Genomic DNA, 21,858 nt, shown 5'->3' on the forward strand with positions numbered 1-21,858 from the left:
AGAGTGCTAATTTGTAGCAATACACAGTACCTTTTTTAAGCGTTAGATCCTTCTCTGCAGTGGTACCTCTTTTTGCAGGGAATCCGTAGCTTGCTAATGCAATCAGAATTCCACAATGTGTGTGGAAGACGCTGAGAGCCGGCCAGGCTCCTATAGTGGGACGCTTCACTTGTAATTGTGTGGTCATGTGACTTCCCAGGAGACCCAGCATGAAGGACCTATAATACAGCTTAGAATCAGCAGAGGGCTCCAACTCCTCAAATGAAGATATGCAAAAAAACATGATGGTGGTAAAAGTAGAAGACTTCTTTATTGGTATAAAGTGAAGCTCACACAGAAGCCAAACATGCTTTTGGTTCTTAGTCTTTTGGTTTTTAGTAAAAAATAAAATTTCATGATTCAGGTCATCATTTTAAACAACTTTACAATTTACTTTTATCATCAATTTTGCTTTGTTCTCTTGGTATTCTTAGTTGAAAGCTAAACCTAGGTAGGCTTATATGCTAATTTCTTAACTCTTGAAGGCCATCTCATATCTGAATGCATTTTGACATTTTTTCACAACTAAAGGGTGTTAGTTCATGTGTGCCATATAGATAACATGGTGCTCACGCCCATGGAGTTACCTAGGAGTCAGCACTGTTTGGCTAAAATGCAATCTTTGTCAACAAAAGGTTTTAGTAAAAACAGCACACCTATTTTCTTCTTTAGTGGGGCACTGAATAGAGGAATTGCCAGGTCCCAGACAATCCAATTATAAAGAATATTCCAGCCACCAAACTTCTTTAAAAGACCTTTATTCTCACATAGGGTCCTCAGCAAGGTTACAACGTTTCAAGCCTCAGCAGGCTCTTAATCATGTATAAGAGCCTGATAAGGCTTGAAATGTTGTAACCTTGCTGAGGACCCTATGTGAGAATAAAGGTCTTTTAAAGAAGTTTGGTGGCTGGAATATTCTTTATAATTGGCTAAAATGCAAGTCTGTTAAAAGAACTGAAATAAAGGGCAGTCTGCAGAGGCTTAAATGCTAGGTAATCAGAGGTAAAAATTGTATTAATATAACAGTGGTGTTAATGCAAAATTGGGAAATGGGTAATAAAGGGATTATCTATCCTTTTTCTACAATTCTGGTGTAGACTGTCCCTTTAAATTCTACCATTTTTGCCCACTCTAATGCCCAGTGTGGTCCTTGTGTTTTTGTGGCTCCCACCTTCCCTTATCTCCACACTGCTCTTCAACATACAGAATATTCACAAATGTTCTGATGATTCAGTGCTTATGTTTCTAGGACTCTGTGTTTATGTGTAATGGTGGTTTAAACTGGAGATTACTTTTTTATTTCATAGAAAATTATATGTATTCTCAGGACTATGAAATGGGGAAAAAAGTGATGTAGCCCATTATCTGTTAAGATCTTGCATTCATGCTCTTTAGTATGTGTAAATGTTTTTCACTTTTCCATTGTCTGAAAAAAAAAATTCTTAGTGCCCTGAAACCATGCAGTATTTTTACTTGTCCTAAAGTGTCACCTCTGTATGAAATTTTGCCTTTTATTTTTTATTTCCCAGAAATTATACATTGTGTAGCTATTAACAATGCTAGAGCAAAGGAAGGAGAGACGGCATTTTTTTTTATTTGGGTATTTGTGGCTTACTCTGTGAGCCAGCTGATTAATGATTTATTTATTACTTAATTAAAAAAAAAAATTATGAGCATGCCTGTAACATTTTAAAACTGGCTGTATTAAACATCCAGTATCATTACATTTTAAAAATATACCAGTAACAGAACCCTAGTAGTCTATCATTCATGGGAATGAGAAAAATCATCCCTAATTGGGGAGGTTTGAATATTGATAATAAATTATTAAAACTTGAAATTAAGTGGATATTTGAATTAAATAGTCGGGTACCATCCGGTCTTAATTCACACTTTGAATTGATGCACTTCATAGAGGGAGCAGTGCTATATAAAATGGAAATCCCTCTTCTGTATCTTTCAAATATTGCCATTTTTATATATAAATATATGATAATCTCCCCCATATGAAATATATCTCCTAAAATGTAAATTTAAATTTTGGAAATTTAATCTCAATAAAATGGAAATATTTTATATTTAATATTATAATATGCCGTGAATATAATTGTATGAGTTTCCTTTGATATATATGTTTATCAGATGTGAAACTGCTTTTAATTTCTCTTATGGCATTCCACCTTCAAATTTTTGGACTTTAGAATTGAATGGTATAAAAAGGACCGCACAGGAACTTACCCATGAAAAAGCTACGTGGGAGTGGCGAAATGTATGTCGGGTTTTGTTTGTCAGTGACGTCACAGTGAAAGGGAGTTACATTGTATCACCTTGACTCTTTCGATACACTTACTACCGAGAGTCTCAATCTGAAGCCATCCTGCTTCCAGGAATTTGATACTTTGTATTTAAGAGTGTGTACAGTATATACTATATCCCTGAGTGGCTTCACACTGGCTGTTATATTTTATACATTTTATGTATCGTTTTTATTTTTGCTACTTCACAAAGTGTTCCTGCTTAGCTGACTCAGTGGCTTATACTGATATTGCGATTCTATCTGAGCTGAGTGTCAGCTCTTAAGTGTGAGTATATATCTTTACTACGATTCCCTATTTTTTATTTTTATGGTATCGCACTATTCTACAACTCTCTTTTCCTATATAGAGTTCCTATATAGAGATATACATTGGATATTCAGCTGCTTGGTTCACTGATCCGGACAGCGTTGTGAATCAGGACTGCCTTATTACATGAGCTTATAGTAACTCTCTGTGTGAGTACGGATCTTTCACTTATTTTTACCAACTGGATTTGAAAGTATTACACTGTACAAACTTTCTCTTTAAGGTTTTGACAAAGAGTCAAAAGTTGGACTTTCACATATGTTTTGAAAATACATAGAAGATTCAAACACTGACTAACGTTTATATTGTTTTGTTGGTTTTTATTGTAATTGGTATTGCATTTATTATCACTTTTTTGTTTGTGATCACTTTTTGTGCTTTTATTTGTATTTTATTACTGATTTAGGACATTTTAGCCAAAACTGTGTATTTCAATTATGGATAGCAGTATCTTTCTGCTGTATTTGATTTAGCAAAAGTCTGCTTCAGGGACAAATACACAATGTATATGACCAGCTACACTCAAACACCGTACCTACTCATAGAGCAAGGGCTCTATGAGCCTCCTCTGGCTTCCTGAGGAGGTACTCTCTGTTTTTACTTAAAAGGGTTGCACATTATCAAGCTCAAAATATTTATTTGAAAGAGATTAATAAATGTCAAAAAAACAAACAAAAAATATTCATTATGGGAGATATATAGGGCAGGGGTCTCATTAAGCACAAATTTGGTATTGACATTTGTTTGCAATATTTCCTCAGGTGTGGCAGATGGTGTAGGAGGATGGAGAGATTATGGTGTTGACCCTTCTCAATTCTCAGAGACTCTGATGCGCACATGTGAGAGATTGGTCAAAGAAGGACGGTTTATACCAACCAATCCCGTTGGAATACTAACTTCGAGTTACTGTGAGCTTCTCCAAAACAAAGTACCTTTATTGGGTAAGTACTGTCTTAGTTCTCCAATGCCTGATGAGCAGTGAACTAGAGACATTTTATTACTGTCTATCACTAGTTTGTGAGTTGGAAACAAGGCAGTTGATGATATAGTTACAAAGAACATAGGTCATCATGCATGCAATATTTAACACATTCATTTCAATACAAATTTTGCTTGCTATGCTTTATTATTCCTGCATGTATATCTTTCATTCTCTATTCCACATTTTATTCCTACTTTTATTTTCCTTCCTTTTTAGTTTCACTCTTCCATTCACATATTGTGTCCCTTAATCCTAAGCCACTCCCCACATGCATATATGTCTGCCTCTTCTTTTTTTTTTTTTTTTTTTTTTTAAGGCTAATCTTTATTTTCTGTTTGTAATTTTGTTATACGAATACCCTACTTTGTCTCCGCTCTCTCGCTCCTTTTTTGGCTTTTATTTTATCTACTCTTTTTATTCTCACTGACTTGTCTCATGAAGAACAGTGTGATTGTTTTGAGATCAGAATGCCAACTAGTTGTCCAAACAAATAAATAAATTAAAATAACTCTAACACACAATATTTCTCACATCAAGATGTTTATTTTTCACCTGTGAAAGAGTGCTGGTCATATGTTGGTGCAAAATCAATAATGACTCATTTAAAATGATTGTGGAATATATCATATAGTTGGTCTTTTTTTCATTGGTTCATGCATTACTCTGCACCTTAATATGCTTTTGGGTTATGTAATGTATTTTAGCAGGTGTTTGTGAACTGAAATCCATCGCTGAAAAGCAGGTCTTGTGACTGAGCATATGCTGTTCTTAATATGAATGTAAAAAGGTCAGATCATACCAGGATGTTCTCTAAAACCTTCAGAACAATTTTATTGCTTTCCGAGTATAGATTGCAGTATTAATAGTGTATGGGGAAGAGATGTGCGTTCTGAAAGAAGTTATACAGTGTTTGAGGTTGTATTTTCAAGAACTATTAATGAAAAGGCGTTCTCTTGAGGCAAAGAAATGTGTTATTGCACATGAAATTCCCATAGATATTTTGTACATATACACTGCACCATGACTCTTTTATATGCTTCTTTGTTGTGATTTACTATTAGTTTGTGACAAAAAACACAAGATGGGTTCAAACTTCTTTACACCAATATTATACCTGCACACATCAAAAGAAAGAAATGCACCCTGAAAGCAATTCTACACAAGAAATACAAAGAAAGATGGATGTGGCGCTAGTGGACAAGCAACGGTATCTAAATAAATAAAGGAAATTACTAAATAAATTAGACTAAATAAAAAATGCTAGTTGCAATGCACATAATTAATAAGATTTAATACACATAAATACTAAGATTAAATACACCAAACCTATTCACATATAAAATATTAAACACAATACATATAAACACAATATATATAAATCCTATACCACCGGTGGTTTAAAAGGATAATAGTTATAAAATGGGGTTGTTAAAATCCGCTAAATGCAAGAGTCGTCCATACAATTTAAAAACTGTGCGAAATCTGATCAATTTAAACTGTGCAAATTCTGATCAGGCATCCAATTTCTGAGGCAATACAGGAATCAAAAAGCAGTTTGAGAAGTCTCAATCTCCAGTGATTAATACTGTCAGTGATACAAGAATTTGTAAGGTGCTGCTGGATCTGGGATAGGGGTGTCAATTACCTTGAGAGTGCGACTACCTTCAGGACAAGGATTCTGTGCTCAGTACCACGTTAACCAGTGTCAACTCCAAGTGGGTGTCCCGGTCGGTCTCAGGTTCCGTTACCCCTCTGTTGAAACCACGATCCGTCGGCGTGTGACGTAATCAGCTCCGTGTACTCCGGGTGATCACGTGTTTAGGATATGCGCCAATCAGCTGGAGTCTCCCACGCTGTCAATCCTTTGGCGGTTGGTTTAAAAGTTTTTAGACAGTGACAGAGCGCTCTGGTGTCATACGGTTTAGATGTCAAGGAACAGACATACACATCTACGCGTTTCAGCCTCAATGCGGCCTTTATCAACTATTATCCTTTTAAACCACCGGTGGTATAGGATTTATATATATTGTGTTTATATGTATTGTGTTTAATATTTTATATGTGAATAGGTTTGGTGTATTTAATCTTAGTATTTATGTGTATTAAATCTTATTAATTATGTGCATTGCAACTAGCATTTTTTATTTAGTCTAATTTATTTAGTAACTTACTATTAGTTTGTGAAGTGTATGGTACAGTTTGACAGTTTGTGTGATTTTATTTTATTTATATGTATGTGTGTGTGTGTGTGTGTATGTATATATATATGTATATATGTATGTGTATGTATATATGTATATATGTATGTATATATGTATATATGTATATATGTATGTATATATGTATATATGTATGTATATGTATATATGTATATATGTATATATGTATATATGTATATATGTATATATGTATATATGTATATATACACATGCAGTAGTGTGTATGCACTCTCACCATCTGTGATAACTGCCAGCGTGCTATAATGAGGTAGATAAATTGAAGCAAAAATAAGCACTCACTGGTCTTCTGGCATCTGTGACAAAAGTTTATTTCAATAAATATCTTTTGTCACAGATGCCAGAAGACCAGTGAGTGTATATGTGTATATATATATATATATATATATATATATATATTTCTTAAACGGGAAGAGTCCACAGCTACATTCATTACTTTTGGGAATTCAGAACCTAGCCACCAGGAGGAGGCAAAGACACCCCAGCCAAAGGCTTCAAATACCTCCCCCACTTCCCTCATCCCCCAGTTATTCTTTGCCTTTCGTCACAGGAGGTTGGCAGAGAAGTGTAAGAAGTTCGAGAGAGTCTCTTGTGGAGGGTAGTACTCTTCGAAATGGGACTGGAGTTTTAAGTAAACTTGTCAGCCTCTCAGTGAAAGCATGGATGAAGGTTAGAGTCCGGAGATGCAGGGATAGTCTTTCTGCGAAACCATCCTGACTCATATTAACAGCTCCTTGGCAATCAACGAGTTTCGCTACCTACCTTTATTCACTCAAGACCATGTCAGAAGCAAGGCTACTATTTGTCACACTCGAAGGGCCGTGTTCCTGTTCCATGGCGTTGATTCCGGTAAGATCGTTTCGTTTTATTTTATTATGTGAATGTGATAACGAGAGAAGGTAGGGTCCCAGTGGGATTCCTTTTATCTTAAATAGCAATCATGGGTTAATATCTCCTGAGGGGGGTTATTGAACAGGGGGGACTTTAATCATGTTTGTTATATGGTTCTATCTGCTGATGTGTAGTAATACTTAGGCTCATGACTTTTTGGAACATAATGGCCTTCTCAATGGCACGATCTCTTGAGATTGCGTGCCTTTTTGTGTCTGGCACGGTGTACCTTGTTACCGGGTGCGGTTACGTTGTTTTCCACTTCCGTATGCTCACTGTGTGGCGACAGAGTCTGCTTGTGGGTTGTCTGGTTCTCAGGAGGTGGGGAGTGCCCCAGCTATTGGGGGTGTAAAAAGAGGTGCCAGTTAGTGTTTGCCATTTTTGTAATCCCAAGATGGAGGATTCTGATTTCTTAGACACGGATGTCTCCGATACGTAGACTGCATCTTGTGATGAATATGAAATGGCCCGGGTTATCCATGGCCATCAGTTAAGTTCCGATTGCCGAGTACTCTCTTCTCCCGAATCAGGGACCTTAGAGTGCGTTGAGCCATCCGTAATTCCATGTCCCGTGAGGTGCGTCCCCCAGAACTTTCCTTTGTTACGCAAGTTGGTGTCCCTACGGCCTTTACTCCTCCGGAAGGTGGCTTGTTTCCTCAAGAGGTTATGGCACGGTTCCGCATGGCCATTTCTATGGCACTGGCTCATTTATATCTCCCAAGTCAAATATTTTTAAGATACTGTCTGTGTTGTGTTAACCAGGGCCTGTCGGGTGTGGGATTGCCTGATTCAGTTCGGCCTCCTGGGGAAGTGTTGGCCTCTGAGGCTTCATTGGCCCCAACCTTGGGGTCGTTTATTGATTCGGCGAGGAATAATTTGGCCTTCCGTTATAGGCTGGCACGTCCTTTTAAGGCATGTTTTGGCAGTGCTAGAGGATTCCTGTCCTAGTGGGCTATGGGATCCAAGGTCTTAGATGTGGGATGGCAAGCTGGTTAGACGTTTGGGGATGAAGATAATATCCTTGAGGTCTGTTGTTTTTTTTTTTTTTTTTGTTTTTTTTAGGTATCGGTTCCAGTTCTGAGCTTGGGTGAATGGGCCCTCTGATCGGCTGGTTCCGTTGGTGTATTCATTCACCTTGGGCTTTCACCCCCGGGTGCTGCCTTACTTTATTTTGATCTGGATAGGATGTGTTTGATTTGCTGTATTAAGCTCATGTCTGATATAATTCCGTTTTGGGAACATTCTATCTCTGGAACTGATACTTGCGATTTTGTGGTCGCATGGGCACTTCTATTACTTTTTATCGAACCTTCGGGTCGATTTTTCTTGGACCTTAGACAGTTCTGGAGTGTCCTTATACCAGGCAGGTACTGGTCAGGTGCTTTCTGCTTCTACTTGGGTTCATGTCACCCTCAGGGTGCTGATTGAATCATACGGATTATGAATGTCACTTTGGCTTATGATGTGAACTCCGGGCTCGGGGCCTAGTGTGTAAATCAAACACTTCTGGGTTGTAAATCCGATCTAAGTTGGCCTTTTCTCCAACATTGGTGTGTCCGGTCCACGGCGTCATCCATTACTTGTGGGAAATATTCTCCCCCACAGGGAAAGGCAAGGAGAGCACACAGCAAGAGCTGTCCATATAACTCCCCCTCTGGCTCCGCCCCCCAGTCATTCTCCTTGCCGCTCTGAACAAGTAGCATCTACCACGGGGATGGCGAGGAGTTTGTGGTGTTAGTTGTAGTTTTTTATTCTTTCAGCAAGGGTTCATCCTTCAACCAGCTACGTGTGTTATTACTGTCACTTCAGCTGCGTCCTTTTGGTTCGAAGAACTAGAAAGGTCGCTCCAGAAAGAGACTTCGTATGAAGAAGTCATGGACAGAATTCACGCATTAAAGTTAGCTAATTCCTTTATATTGGATGCCGCCTTTCAAATAACGAAATTGGCGGCGAAAAACTCAGGTTTTGCTATAGTAGCGCGGAGGGTGCTTTGGCTAAAATCCTGGTCGGCAGATGTGTCGTCCAAGACTAAGTTACTGAATATTCCTTTCAAGGGTAAGACCCTTTTTGGGCCGGAATTGAAGGAAATTATTTCAGACATCACTGGGGGTAAGGGCCATGCCCTCCCACAGGATAGGCCTTTTAAGGCTAAGAAGAAGTCTAATTTTCGTTCCTTTCGCAATTTCAGGAACGGACCGGCTAATAACTCCACTGCCGCTAGACAAGAAGGTATCGCGGCCCAGCCCAAACCTGCTTGGAAGCCCATGCAAGGCTGGAACAAGGGTAAACAAACCAAGAAACCTGCTGCTGCTACCAAGACAGCATGAAGGGGTAGCCCCCGATCCGGGACCGGATCTGGTAGGGGGCAGACTATCTCTCTTCGCTCAGGCTTGGGCAAGAGATGTTCTGGATCCCTGGGCACTAGAAATAGTTTCCAAGGGATACCTGTTAGAATTCAAGGGACTTCCTCCAAAGGGAAGGTTCCACCTGTCTCGCTTATCTTCAGACCAGATAAAGAAACAGGCATTCTTACATTGTGTAAGAGACCTATCAAATATGGGAGTGATAAACCCAGTCCCCTCCGGGGAACAAGGTCTAGGTTTTTACTCAAACCTGTTTCTGGTTCCCAAAAAAGAGGGAACTTTCAGGCCAATTCTGGATTTAAAGATATTAAACAAGTTCCTCAGAATTCCATCCTTCAAGATGGAAACCATTCGGACAATCTTACCGACAACCCAGCAGGGTCAATTTTTGACTACCGTGGATCTAAAGGATGCGTATCTGCATATCCCAATCCACAAATCTCATCATCAGTTCCTGAGGTTCGCCTTTCTGGACAAACATTACCAGTTTGTGGCTCTTCCATTCGGTTTAGCCACCGCTCCCAGAATTTTCACAAAGGTGCTAGGGTCCCTTCTATCGGTCCTAAGGCCGAGGGGCATCGCTGTAGCACCTTATCTAGACGACATCCTAATCCAAGCGTCGTCCCTTTCCAAAGCGAGGGCTCATACAGACATTGTGTTGGCCTTTCTCAGATCTCACGGGTGGAAGGTGAACATAGAAAAAAGTTCACTGTCGCCGTCCACAAGGGTTCCTTTTCTGGGAACAATAATAGATTCTGTGGAAATGAAGATCTTTCTCACAGAAGTCAGAAAGGCAAAGCTTCTAAAAGCTTGTCGAGTTCTTCATTCTATTCCTCAACCCTCCATAGCTCAATGCATGGAAGTAATAGGACTAATGGTCGCAGCAATGGATGTGGTTCCTTTTGCTCGAATTCATCTAAGACCATTACAGCTATGCATGCTCAATCAGTGGAATGGGGACTATACAGACTTGTCTCCCCAAATTCAAGTAGATCAGGTAACCAGGGACTCACTTCTCTGGTGGTTGACCCAGGATCACCTGTCTCAGGGAATGAGTTTCTGCAGACCGGAGTGGGTCATCGTCACGACCGACGCCAGCCTCTTGGGGTGGGGCGCGGGCCTATGGTCACGGGAAGAGTCGCTTCTCCCGATAAACATTTTGGAACTAAGAGCAATATTCAATGCGCTCCTGGCTTGGCCTCAGCTAGCGGAAGCCAGGTTCATAAGATTTCAGTCGGACAACATAACGACTGTTGCGTACATCAATCAACAGGGGGGAACAAAGAGTTCCCTAGCGATGAAGGAAGTAACCAAGATCATCCAGTGGGCAGAGAATCACTCCTGCCATCTATCTGCTATTCACATCCCAGGAGTAGACAACTGGGAGGCGGACTATTTGAGTCGTCAGACTTTCCATCCGGGGGAGTGGGAACTCCACCCGGAGGTCTTTGCTCAGTTAACCCAATTATGGGGCATTCCAGACATGGATCTAATGGCGTCCCGTCAGAACTTCAAGATTCCTTGCTACGGGTCCAGATCCAGGGATCCCAAGGCGACTCTAGTGGATGCATTAGTGGCACCTTGGTCGTTCAACCTAGCGTATGTGTTTCCACCGTTTCCTCTCCTTCCCAGGCTCATAGCCAGGATCAAACAGGAGAAGGCCTCGGTGATCCTGATAGCTCCTGCATGGCCACGCAGGACTTGGTATGCAGACCTGGTGAATATGTCATCGGCTCCACCATGGAAGCTACCTTTTGAGACAGGATCTTCTAGTACAAGGTCCATTCGAACATCCAAATCTAGTTTCTCTGCAGCTGACTGCTTGGAAATTGAACGCTTGATTTTATCCAAGCGTGGGTTTTCAAATTCTGTGATAGATACTCTGGTCCAAGCCAGAAAACCTGTGACTAGAAAGATTTACCATAAAATATGGAAAAGATATATCTGTTGGTGTGAATCCAAAGGATTCTCCTGGAGTAAGATTAAAATTCCAAAGATTCTCTCCTTTCTCCAAGAAGGTTTGGATAAAGGGTTGTCAGCTAGTTCTCTAAAAGGACAGATTTCTGCATTATCCGTCTTGTTGCACAAACGACTGGCAGCTTTGCCAGATGTACAAGCTTTTGTTCAGGCTTTGGTTAGAATCAAGCCTGTTTACAGACCCATGACTCCTCCTTGGAGTCTAAATTTAGTTCTTTCAGTTCTTAAAGGGGTTCCGTTTGAACCTTTACATTCCATAGATATTAAGTTATTATCTTGGAAAGTTCTGTTTTTGGTTGCTATTTCTTCTGCTAGAAGAGTTTCTGAATTATCTGCTTTGCAGTGTAATCCACCATATCTGGTTTTTCATTCAGATAAGGTTGTTTTGCGTACTAAGCCTGGTTTTCTTCCAAAAGTTGTTTCCAACAAGAACATCAACCAGGAAATAGTTGTTCCTTCTTTGTGTCCGAATCCAGTTTCAAAGAAGGAACGTTTATTACACAATTTAGATGTTGTTCGTGCTTTAAAGTTCTATTTAGAAGCAACAAAAGATTTTGGACAAACCTCATCTTTGTTTGTCGTTTACTCTGGTAAGAGGAGAGGTCAAAAAGCTACTGCTACCTCTCTCTCTTTCTGGCTGAAAAGCATTATCCGCTTGGCTTATGAGACTGCCGTATCACAGCTCACTCTACTAGGGCTGTGGCTTCCACATGGGCCTACAAGAACGAGGCTTCTGTTGACCAGATATGTAAGGCAGCAACTTGGTCTTCTCTGCACACTTTTGCCAAATTCTACAAATTTGATACTTTTGCTTCTTCGGAGGCTATTTTTGGGAGAAAGGTTTTGCAAGCCGTGGTGCCTTCCATTTAGGTGACCTGATTTGCTCCCTCCCTTCATCCGTGTCCTAAAGCTTTGGTATTGGTTCCCACAAGTAATGGATGACGCCGTGGACCGGACACACCAAAACAGAATTTATGCTTACCTGATAAATTACTTTCTCCAACGGTGTGTCCGGTCCACGGCCCGCCCTGGTTTTTTAATCAGGTTGAAAAATTTTTCTTTATACACTACAGTCACCACGGCACCCTATAGTTTCTCCTTTTTCTCCTAACCGTCGCTCGAATGACTGGGGGGCGGAGCCAGAGGGGGAGCTATATGGACAGCTCTTGCTGTGTGCTCTCCTTGCCTTTCCCTGTGGGGGAGAATATTTCCCACAAGTAATGGATGACGCCGTGGACCGGACACACCGTTGGAGAAAGTAATTTATCAGGTAAGCATAAATTCTGTGTTCTGGCTTTTCGCTTGGGATACGGGTCTGAATTTTTCCAGACGTCGTCATGGTTCTTTTAGGTCCCTGGGGACCCGAAACCGTAGTTTCCATTCCTTTGGAGTTGGGAGATGTGTATGACCTCAGTGGTCTAGTTTTTTGAGTGTGAACGATTGGCGTCCTTACTTGCGGTTTCTTCCGAATGTTGACTCCTTAGCCTAATAGCATTACTTTTTGCGATGGTGGAGTCTCTTTCCTTCCCATCTTTAGTTGGGTCATCTGTTTGGAAGTGCGGGCATGTCATTCTTCATGTGCTCAGTGTTGCGTTTGCTCTAGGAAGTGGAGTGCAGGGGTTATCCTACCTTTCTGCGAGGAGCTACGAGGTTCTCAGCCTTTGCCCTGTTAAGGGTTTTCGGAGACCGATCCTGCAAGGCTCTCTGTAGACTGTCGTCTTCTCCATATAGGATTTACCCTTGGTCATTTTGACGCTAGGGTGTTGTCCTTCAATCTCATTGCAGATCTAGCCTTCAGGCTTGAGAGTGGAGGTCCGAGGTTGGTTAGTCTTTCGACTTTCTGGGCCCAGGAAGCTGACCATTTAACCTCACCAGAGTGTGGATCAAGTAGTTAAGCCTGTCTACAAGGGTTGCCTTGCTATCCAGGGGTACTGGGTGCCCAATTCTTAAACTGGCCAGGAGTTCTTCAGACTCTTGGGTTTTGACAAGCAAACAATCAAACCAGCAGTGCGCTCTTTCCTCCCTCACCACATAAGGCAGTACTTCCGGGTTACGGCACACAGGAGAGTGGGGATGACGTCAAGTCACAGAAGCCGGCAAAGGAACTGCAGCGCATCCGTCCCATACGCTAAGAAGCAGGTAATCCAAAATACAGAATGATGTCCCAGAAACCGGCAAGTATAAAAATATCCAATCTTTATTTGCAGGTATATAAAAACAGCAAACGGTTCAGTCCATCAAAGCAACAGCACAAACTGACCAATATAAAACACAACAAGAGGGAGAGAAGCTGCGCTCCTCATGCAGCAGACATGTTTCGTGAGGCTGTTGCTAGGTTCCTTAAGTCTACGGACTCTTGCTGGTGCTCTCCTACTCATAGGAGGCAGCTTAGGGTTCCTCAGGAGGTTAGATATTTTGATCGATTCTGGTTTTTCAAGGACCATGCCTTTTGCTTGGATCGGAAATTGACAGGTTCTTCTTAACCTTGGGATTTGTGTCCCTGCGTGTCCCTTTTGAAGGGGACGAGGTTTCTGTCTCTCTCATGGGAGATTCATAGCTGCTTAAGTTTTTATGGTCTCTGACGGGTCCCTACTGGTCTTTTGGGGCATCTGATGCTTCCTTGTAGACTCCAGGTGTTTCAACTGGGATGGCGATATTGACCGAGGGGTCTCGCCTCTATTGGTAGGATGGTTTCCGTTGCTTAGTTCTCTTTCTCACCTAGGGTGTAGGATTCTTGTGCGTTCTCCTTAATTTGGAAATACCTCAGTATCTGTGATGACCTCTATGGGTCCTTTTTGTCTTGTCTTGTAGGGTTTTTTTTTCTCTTGTTAAGTGTGTTCAGTCCACGGGTCATCCATTACTTATGGGATATATTCTCCTTCCCAACAGGAAGTTGCAAGAGGATCACCCAAGCAGAGCTGCTATATAGCTCCTCCCCTCACATGTCATACCCAGTCATTCTCTTGCAAGTCTCAACAAAGAAGGAGGTCGCGAGAGGAGATATGAGTTTTTACCTAATTATTCTTCAATCAAAAGTTTATTATTTTAAAATGGCACCGGAGTGTGCTGTTTTTTCTCTCAGGCAGCATTTAGAAGAAGAATCTGCCTGCGTTTTCTATGATCTTAGCAGACGTAACTAAGATCCACTGGCTGTTCTCGCACATTCTGAGGAGTGTGGTAACTTCAGAAAAGGGAATAGCATGCGGGGTCCCCCGCAAATGAGGTATGTGCAGTAATATTTTCTAGGAATGGAATTGACTAAGAAAACACTGCTGTTACCCATATGATGTAAGTACAGCCTTTAATGCAGTAGTTGCGACTGGTATCAGGCTGATAAATGTATGCGCAGTTGAGTTATTTTCTAGGGACTAGAATTTGACTGAGAAAATACTGTTAATACTGAAATAAATGTATGAGCCTTAACTGCAGTAGAAGCAACTGGTAGCAGGCTTAGTGATAACTTTGCATAACACTGGAAAGTTGTTTTTAAAACGTTTACTGGCATGTTATTCGTTTTGTGAGGTACTTTGGTGATAAATCTTTTTGGGCATGATTTTTTTCCATATGGCTAACGTATATTTCTGCATAGAAACCGTTGTAACAGGTCTCCCACTGTTGTAATATGAGTGGGAGGGGCCTTTTTTAGCGCCCTGTTGCGCAGTTAAAATTCTAGCACAGTCTTCCTGCTTCTTCCTCCTTGATCCAGGACGTCTCCAGAGAGCTCAGGGGTCTTCAAAATTCATTTTTGAGGGAGGTAATCAGTCACAGCAGACCTGTGACAGTGTGTTTGACTGTGATAAAAGCGTTAAATCTTAAATTGATTATCCGTTTTTGGGTATTGAGGGGTTAATCATCCGTTTGCTAGTGGGTGCAATCCTCTGCTAAATTCATACATTTACTGTTAAAATTGTTGGCTATAACTGAATTAGTTCATTGTTATTTCAACTGTGACAGTTTTTTTGTGTTTTTAAAAGCGCTGCAGCGTTTTTTTCTATTGCTTGTAAATGTATTGAAAGATTTTTTCCAAGCTTGCTAGCCTTCATTGCTAGTCTGTTTAAACATGTCTGATACAGATGAATCTACTTGTTAATTATGTTTAAAAGCCAATGTGGAGCCCAATAGAAATATGTGTACCAATTGTATTGATGTTACTTTAAATAAAAGTCAGTCTTTACTGGTAAGGAAATTATCACCAGACAACGAGGGGGAAGTTATGCCGCCTAACTCTCCTCACGTGTCAGTACCTTCGCCTCCCGCTCAGGAGGTGCGTGAGATTGTGGCGCCAAGTACATCAAGGCCCTTACAAATCAATTTGCATGATATGGCTAATGTTATGAAAGAAGTATTATCTAATTTGCCTGAGTTAAGAGACAAGCGCGATAGCTCTGGGTTTAGGACAGAGCGCGCCGATGACACGAGAGCCATGTCAGATACTGCGTCACAATTTGCAGAACATGAGGACGGAGAGCTTCATTCTGTGGGTGACGGATCTGATCCGGGGAGACCGGATTCAGAAATTTCACATTTTAAATTTAAGCTTGAGAACCTCCGTGTATTGCTAGGGGAGGTGTTAGCGGCTCTGAATGATTGCGACACGGTTGCAATCCCAGAGAAATTATGTAGGCTGGATAAATACTATGCAGTACCGGTGTGTACTGACGTTTTCCTATACCTAAAAGGCTTAGAGATTATTAGCAAGGAGTGGGATAGACCCGGTGTGCCCTTTTCCCCTCCTCCGATATTTAGAAAAATGTTCCCAATAGACGCCACCACACGAGACTTATGGCAGACTGTCCCTAAGGTGGAGGGAGCAGTTTCTACTTTAGCTAAGCGTACCACTATCCCGGTGGAGGATAGTTGTGCTTTCTCAGATCCAATGGATAAAAAATTAGGTTACCTTAAGAAAATGTTTGTTCAACAAGGTTTTATATTACAGCCCCTTGCATGCATTGCGCCCGTCAATGCTGCAGCGGCATTCTGGTTTGAGTCTCTGGAAGAGGCTATTCGCACAGCACCATTGGATGAGATTATGAACAAGCTTAAAGCCCTTAAGCTAGCTAATGCATTTGTTTTGGATGCCGTTGTGCATTTAACCAAACTAACGGCTAAGAACTCCGGATTCGCCATCCAGGCACGCAGAGCGCTGTGGCTTAAATCCTGGTCAGCAGATGTAACTTCTAAATCTAAATTGCTTAATATTCCTTTCAAAGGGCAAACCTTATTCGGGCCCGGCTTGAAAGAAATTATTGCTGACATTACTGGAGGTAAGGGTCACACCCTTCCTCAGGACAGGGCCAAACCAAAGGCCAAACAGTCTAATTTTCGTGCCTTTCGTAATTTCAAGGCAGGAGCAGCATCCACTTCCTCCGCTCCAAAACAGGAAGGGACTGCTACTCGTTAAAGACAGGGTTGGAAAGGCAACCAGTCCTGGAACAAGGGCAAGCAGGCCAGAAAACCTACTTCTGCCCCTAAGACAGCATGAAGAAAGGGCCCCCTATCCGGAAACGGATCTAGTGGGGGGCAGACTTTCTCTCTTCGCCCAGGCCTGGGCAAGAGATGTCCAGGATCCCTGGGCGTTGGAGATCATATCTCAGGGATACCTTCTGGACTTCAAAACTTCTCCTCCACAAGGGAGATTTCATCTGTCAAGGTTATCAACAAACCTAATAAAGAAAGAGGCATTTCTACGATGTGTACAAGACCTCTTAGTAATGGGAGTGATCCACCCGGTTCCGCGGACGGAACAAGGGCATGGTTTTTACTCAAATCTGTTTGTGGTTTCCAAAAAAGAGGGAACCTTCAGGCCAATCTTGGACCTGAAGATCTTAAACAAATTCCTAAGGGTTCCATCGTTCAAAATGGAAACTCTTCGAACCATCCTACCCATGATCCAAGAGGGTCAGTATATGACCACAGTGGACTTAAAGGATGCCTACCTTCACATACCGATTCACAAAGATCATTATCGGTACCTAAGGTTTGCCTTTCTAGACAGGCATTACCAGTTTGTAGCTCTTCCCTTCGGGTTGGCTACGGCCCCGAGAATTTTTACAAAGGTTCTGGGCTCGCTTCTGGCGGTACTAAGACTACGAGGCATAGCGGTGGCTCCGTACCTAGACGACATTCTGATACAAGCGTCAAGTTTTCAAAATGCAAAGTCTCATACAGAGATAGTTCTAGCATTTCTGAGGTCGCATGGGTGGAAAGTGAACATGGAAAAGAGTTCTCTGTTCCCACTCACAAGGGTTCCCTTTCTAGGGACTCTTATAGATTCTGTAGAGTTGAAGATTTACCTGACAGAGTCCAGGTTATCAAAAATCCTAAATGCTTGCCGTGTCCTTCATTCCATTCCAAGCCCATCAGTAGCTCAGTGCATGGAAGTAATCGGCTTAATGGTCGCGGCAATGGACATAGTGCCATTTGCACGCCTACATCTCAGACCGCTGCAACTATGCATGCTAAGTCAGTGGAATGGGGATTACTCAGATCTGTCCCCTTTACTAAATCTGAACCAGGAGGCCAGAGATTCTCTTCTCTGGTGGTTGTCGCGGGTTCATCTGTCCAAAGGAATGACTTTTCGCAGACCAGATTGGACGATTGTAACAACAGATGCCAGCCTACTAGGCTGGGGTGCAGTCTGGAACTCCCTGAAGGCTCAGGGATCGTGGACTCAGGAGGAGAAACTCCTCCCAATAAACATTCTGGAATTAAGAGCAATATTCAATGCTCTTCTAGCTTGGCCTCAGTTAGCAACACTGAGGTTCATCAGATTTCAGTCGGACAACATCACGACTGTGGCTTACATCAATCATCAAGGGGGAACCAGGAGTTCCCTAGCGATGTTGGAAGTCTCGAAGATAATTCGCTGGGCAGAGTCTCACTCTTGTCATCTATCAGCGATCTACATCCCAGGCGTGGAGAACTGGGAGGCGGATTTTCTAAGTCGCCAGACCCTTCATCCGGGGGAGTGGGAACTTCACCCGGAGGTGTTTGCTCAACTGATTCTTCGTTGGGGCGAACCGGAGCTGGATCTCATGGCATCTCGCCAGAACGCCAAGCTTCCTTGTTACGGATCCAGGTCCAGGGACCCGGGAGCGGTGCTGGTAGATGCACTAGCAGCCCCTTGGGTTTTCAAAATGGCTTATGTGTTTCCACCATTTCCGTTGCTACCTCGACTGATTGCCAGGATCAAACAGGAGAGAGCATCTGTGATTCTGATAGCGCCTGCGTGGCCACGCATGACCTGGTATGCAGACCTAGTGGACATGTCGTCCTGTCCACCATGGTCTCTGCCTCTGAGGCAGGACCTTCTAATTCAGGGTCCTTTCAACCATCCAAGCCTAATTTCTCTGAGGCTGACTGCATGGAGATTGAACGCTTGATTCTATCAAAGCGTGGTTTTTCGGAGTCGGTTATTGATACGTTAATACAGGCTCGGAAACCTGTTACCAGAAAAATTTACCATAAGATATGGCGTAAATATTTATATTGGTGTGAATCCAAGAGTTACTCATGGAGTAAGGTTAGGATTCCTAGGATATTGGCTTTTCTACAAGAAGGTTTAGAAAAGGGTTTATCCGCTAGTTCGTTAAAGGGACAGATTTCTTCTCTGTCTATTCTTTTACACAAACGTCTGGCAGAGATTCCAGACGTCCAGGCTTTTTGTCAGGCTTTGGCTAGGATTAAGCCTGTGTTTAAAACTCCGTGGAGCTTAAACTTGGTTCTTAAAGTTCTTCAGGGTGTTCCGTTTGAACCCCTTCATTCCATTGATATTAGGCTTTTATCTTGGAAAGTTCTGTTTTTGATGGCTATTTCCTCGGCTCGAAGAGTTTCTGAGTTATCTGCCTTACATTGCGATTCTCCTTATCTGATTTTTCATTCAGACAAGGTATTTCTGCGTACTAAACCTGGGTTTTTACCTAAGGTTGTTTCTAACAGGAATATCAATCAAGAGATTGTTGTTCCTTCATTATGTCCTAATCCTTCCTCAAAGAAGGAACGTCTTTTGCATAATCTGGACGTAGTCTGTGCCCTGAAGTTCTACTTACAGGCAACTAAAGATTTTCGGCAAACTTCTTCTCTGTTTGTCGTTTATTCTGGTCAGAGGAGAGGTCAAAAGGCTTCGGCCACCTCTCTCTCTTTTTGGCTTTGTAGCATAATACGTTTAGCCTATGAGACTGCTGGACAGCAGCCTCCTGAAAGAATTACAGCTCATTCCACTAGAGCTGTGGCTTCCACCTGGGCCTTTAAGAATGAGGCCTCTGTTGAACAGATTTGCAAGGCTGCAACTTGGTCTTCACTTCATACCTTTTCAAAATTTTACAAATTTGACACTTTTGCTTCTTCGGAGGCTGTTTTTGGGAGAAAGGTTCTACAGGCAGTGGTTCCTTCCGTTTAAGTTCCTGCCTTGTCCCTCCCATCATCCGTGTACTTTAGGTTTGGTATTGGTATCCCACAAGTAATGGATGATCCGTGGACTGAACACACTTAACAAGAGAAAACATAATTTATGCTTACCTGATAAATTTATTTCTCTTGTAGTGTGTTCAGTCCACGGCCCGCCCTGTCTTTTTTTTTTTTTTTTGAGGCAGTTCTAAATTTTAATTAAAACTCCAGTCACCACTGCACCCTATAGTTTTTCCTTTGTCTTGTTTCGGTCGAATGACTGGATATGACATGTGAGGGGAGGAGCTATATAGCAGCTCTGCTTGGGTGATCCTCTTGCAACTTCCTGTTGGGAAGGAGAATATATCCCATAACTAATGGATGACCCGTGGACTGAACACACTACAAGAGAAATGAATTTATCAGGTAAGCATAAATTATGTTTTCCCCTTACTTGCGTATTTAGAATCTTGGAATAGGGTAGTGGTTGGCTTTACTGTTCCTGAAGCAGGAGGTTGTGGGGTTGATCCCAGTTAAGACTCCTGTTATCAGCTGGATTCTGGTATTTGGATGCTGGGGTCTGCATACTCTCTTCCCTTGGGAAGTGTTCCTCTTTATGGAAGACGGCAGTTTAGCGGTTCTCGGAACCGAACACAAAGTTTCTTTCCTGACTCACTGTGGTATACTGGGCTTTAGTAGCGGTCAGAGTTCTACTTGGGGGTTTTGCTTCCTTTTAGTTCCATCCTTTTTCTTCCTTTTTCTTCCAGAGGTCTGGGACTCGTGTCTTCGGTCTTAACTAGCTTTCGGGCTGGGACCATTACCCTGAAGGGAAGATCGGGATTGGTTTGCTCTATGTAATGTTGACCGTTTTCTTTCTTGAGTCTGTCCTCCCCTTCGGTGGAAGGACTTTTGATGTCCATCTCTCTTTGGTGGTTGCTGCTAGGAGGGGCTCCTGTTTTTCCGGTCGGGAGTTGTCAAGTTTTTTTTCGGCGTTACTTGTGGGCTCCCACGATGGCTTAGGGTCAGCTTTGGTGGCTGGTCATCGTGAGTTCTTGTTTCTGGTGACTTGATGTTCTCTTGGAGAGTTCTTTGTTTGCTGCTGGAATAGTTATCCTTTCTCTGCTGTCTATGCTTGTCTAACCTGTGGGTTCGACTTGACTATGAAGCAACAGCGAACTTGTGGTTTTCTGGAGCACCTTCTGTAGTATGGTGCTGTGTTAGGGATATGAGGGTGACCCTTGGATCATCTTAGTGACGTTTTAATCCTGAGTATGGACTTCTTTTCTGGTCCTTGTGCTTCTAGGGAGTTTGTCTCCCTGGGCGATGGTACTGTGGCAACCTTGGGTTGCCTTGTTTGTTTTGAACCCATTTTGGATGGTCCTTTGGATCTCTTATGGGGTTATCTATTCTCCCTCTCGGGAGTAGATGGAAGTTCTTGACCTTTAGGTTGGGGGTACTTTTCGTGGGAGTCGAGAGCCTCTGGGCTGGCTCCTTGGAGTCTTTTGTGCTCAGTAGACTCTGGGTCTGTGTGGTTTCTAGCACGGCTTTGCAGTTTATGTAACTGATGTGCAGTTGCCTGGGATTCCACTTTTTTTTTATAGGGTGTCGGTTAATTTCAGGTTGTGTTGCCTTTCGAAGGGGCTGTCTTTTGTACCCACCCTTTGTTTGCAATCAGTGTCCTCTAGCTTGGGTATTGTTTTCCCAAAAGTAATGAATGCAGCTGTGGACTCTTCCCGTTTTAAGAAGAAAAACATAAATTATGCTTACCTGATAATTTCCTTTTCTTCTGATGGGAAAAGTCGACAGCTCCCGCCCGTGTGTTGTCTATGTGGCGGCAGTAAAAACATTTCTGTCACCTTTTTTCACCCTGATATTTCTCCTACTGTTCCTTGTTCCCTTGGCAGAATGACTGGGAGATGAAGGAAGTGGGGGAGGTATTTGAAGCCTTTGGCTGGGGTGTCTTTGCCTCCTCCTGGTGGCCAGGTTCTGAATTCCCAAAAGTAATGAATGCAGCTGTGGACTCTTCCCGTCAGAAGAAAAGAAAATTATTAGGTAAGAATAATTTGTTTTTTAATTAAGGTATGTACATTATTTTAGACACAATGCTACTATACACTTAACAGACTACAGTACAGTGTAGTGTAAATATAACTTTTATATGCACTGGGAAACCAAAACATTAGTGTGACTCACTTTTATTGCAGTGGTTTGGATCGCTGGTACCGAAGTACATATGCTTTGTTTTATTAATTAAAATAAAAAATAGACTGACGTCATCTTGTGGTAGCAGGATGGCCAGTCGTTTGTTGTAGAATACAGTGAATGTTAGAAGTATCAAGCTTAGGCACTTTTTTGTTTTG

At 42.1% G+C, this 21,858-nt stretch overlaps 1 protein-coding gene across 1 annotated transcript in view; it reads left to right on the forward strand.

Annotated features, from left to right (window-relative positions):
• PPTC7 (protein phosphatase targeting COQ7) overlaps positions 1-21,858 on the forward strand; it is a 117,356-nt gene that overhangs the window by 42,611 nt on the left and 52,887 nt on the right. Inside the window, exon 2 of the mRNA XM_053701724.1 lies at positions 3,425-3,604. Coding sequence (XP_053557699.1) covers positions 3,425-3,604 — 180 coding nt within the window. The remainder of the gene's footprint in view (positions 1-3,424; positions 3,605-21,858) is intronic.

The sequence above is a fragment of the Bombina bombina genome, chromosome 2 (assembly GCF_027579735.1).
Source record: "Bombina bombina isolate aBomBom1 chromosome 2, aBomBom1.pri, whole genome shotgun sequence".
Classification (NCBI taxonomy): domain Eukaryota; kingdom Metazoa; phylum Chordata; class Amphibia; order Anura; family Bombinatoridae; genus Bombina; species Bombina bombina.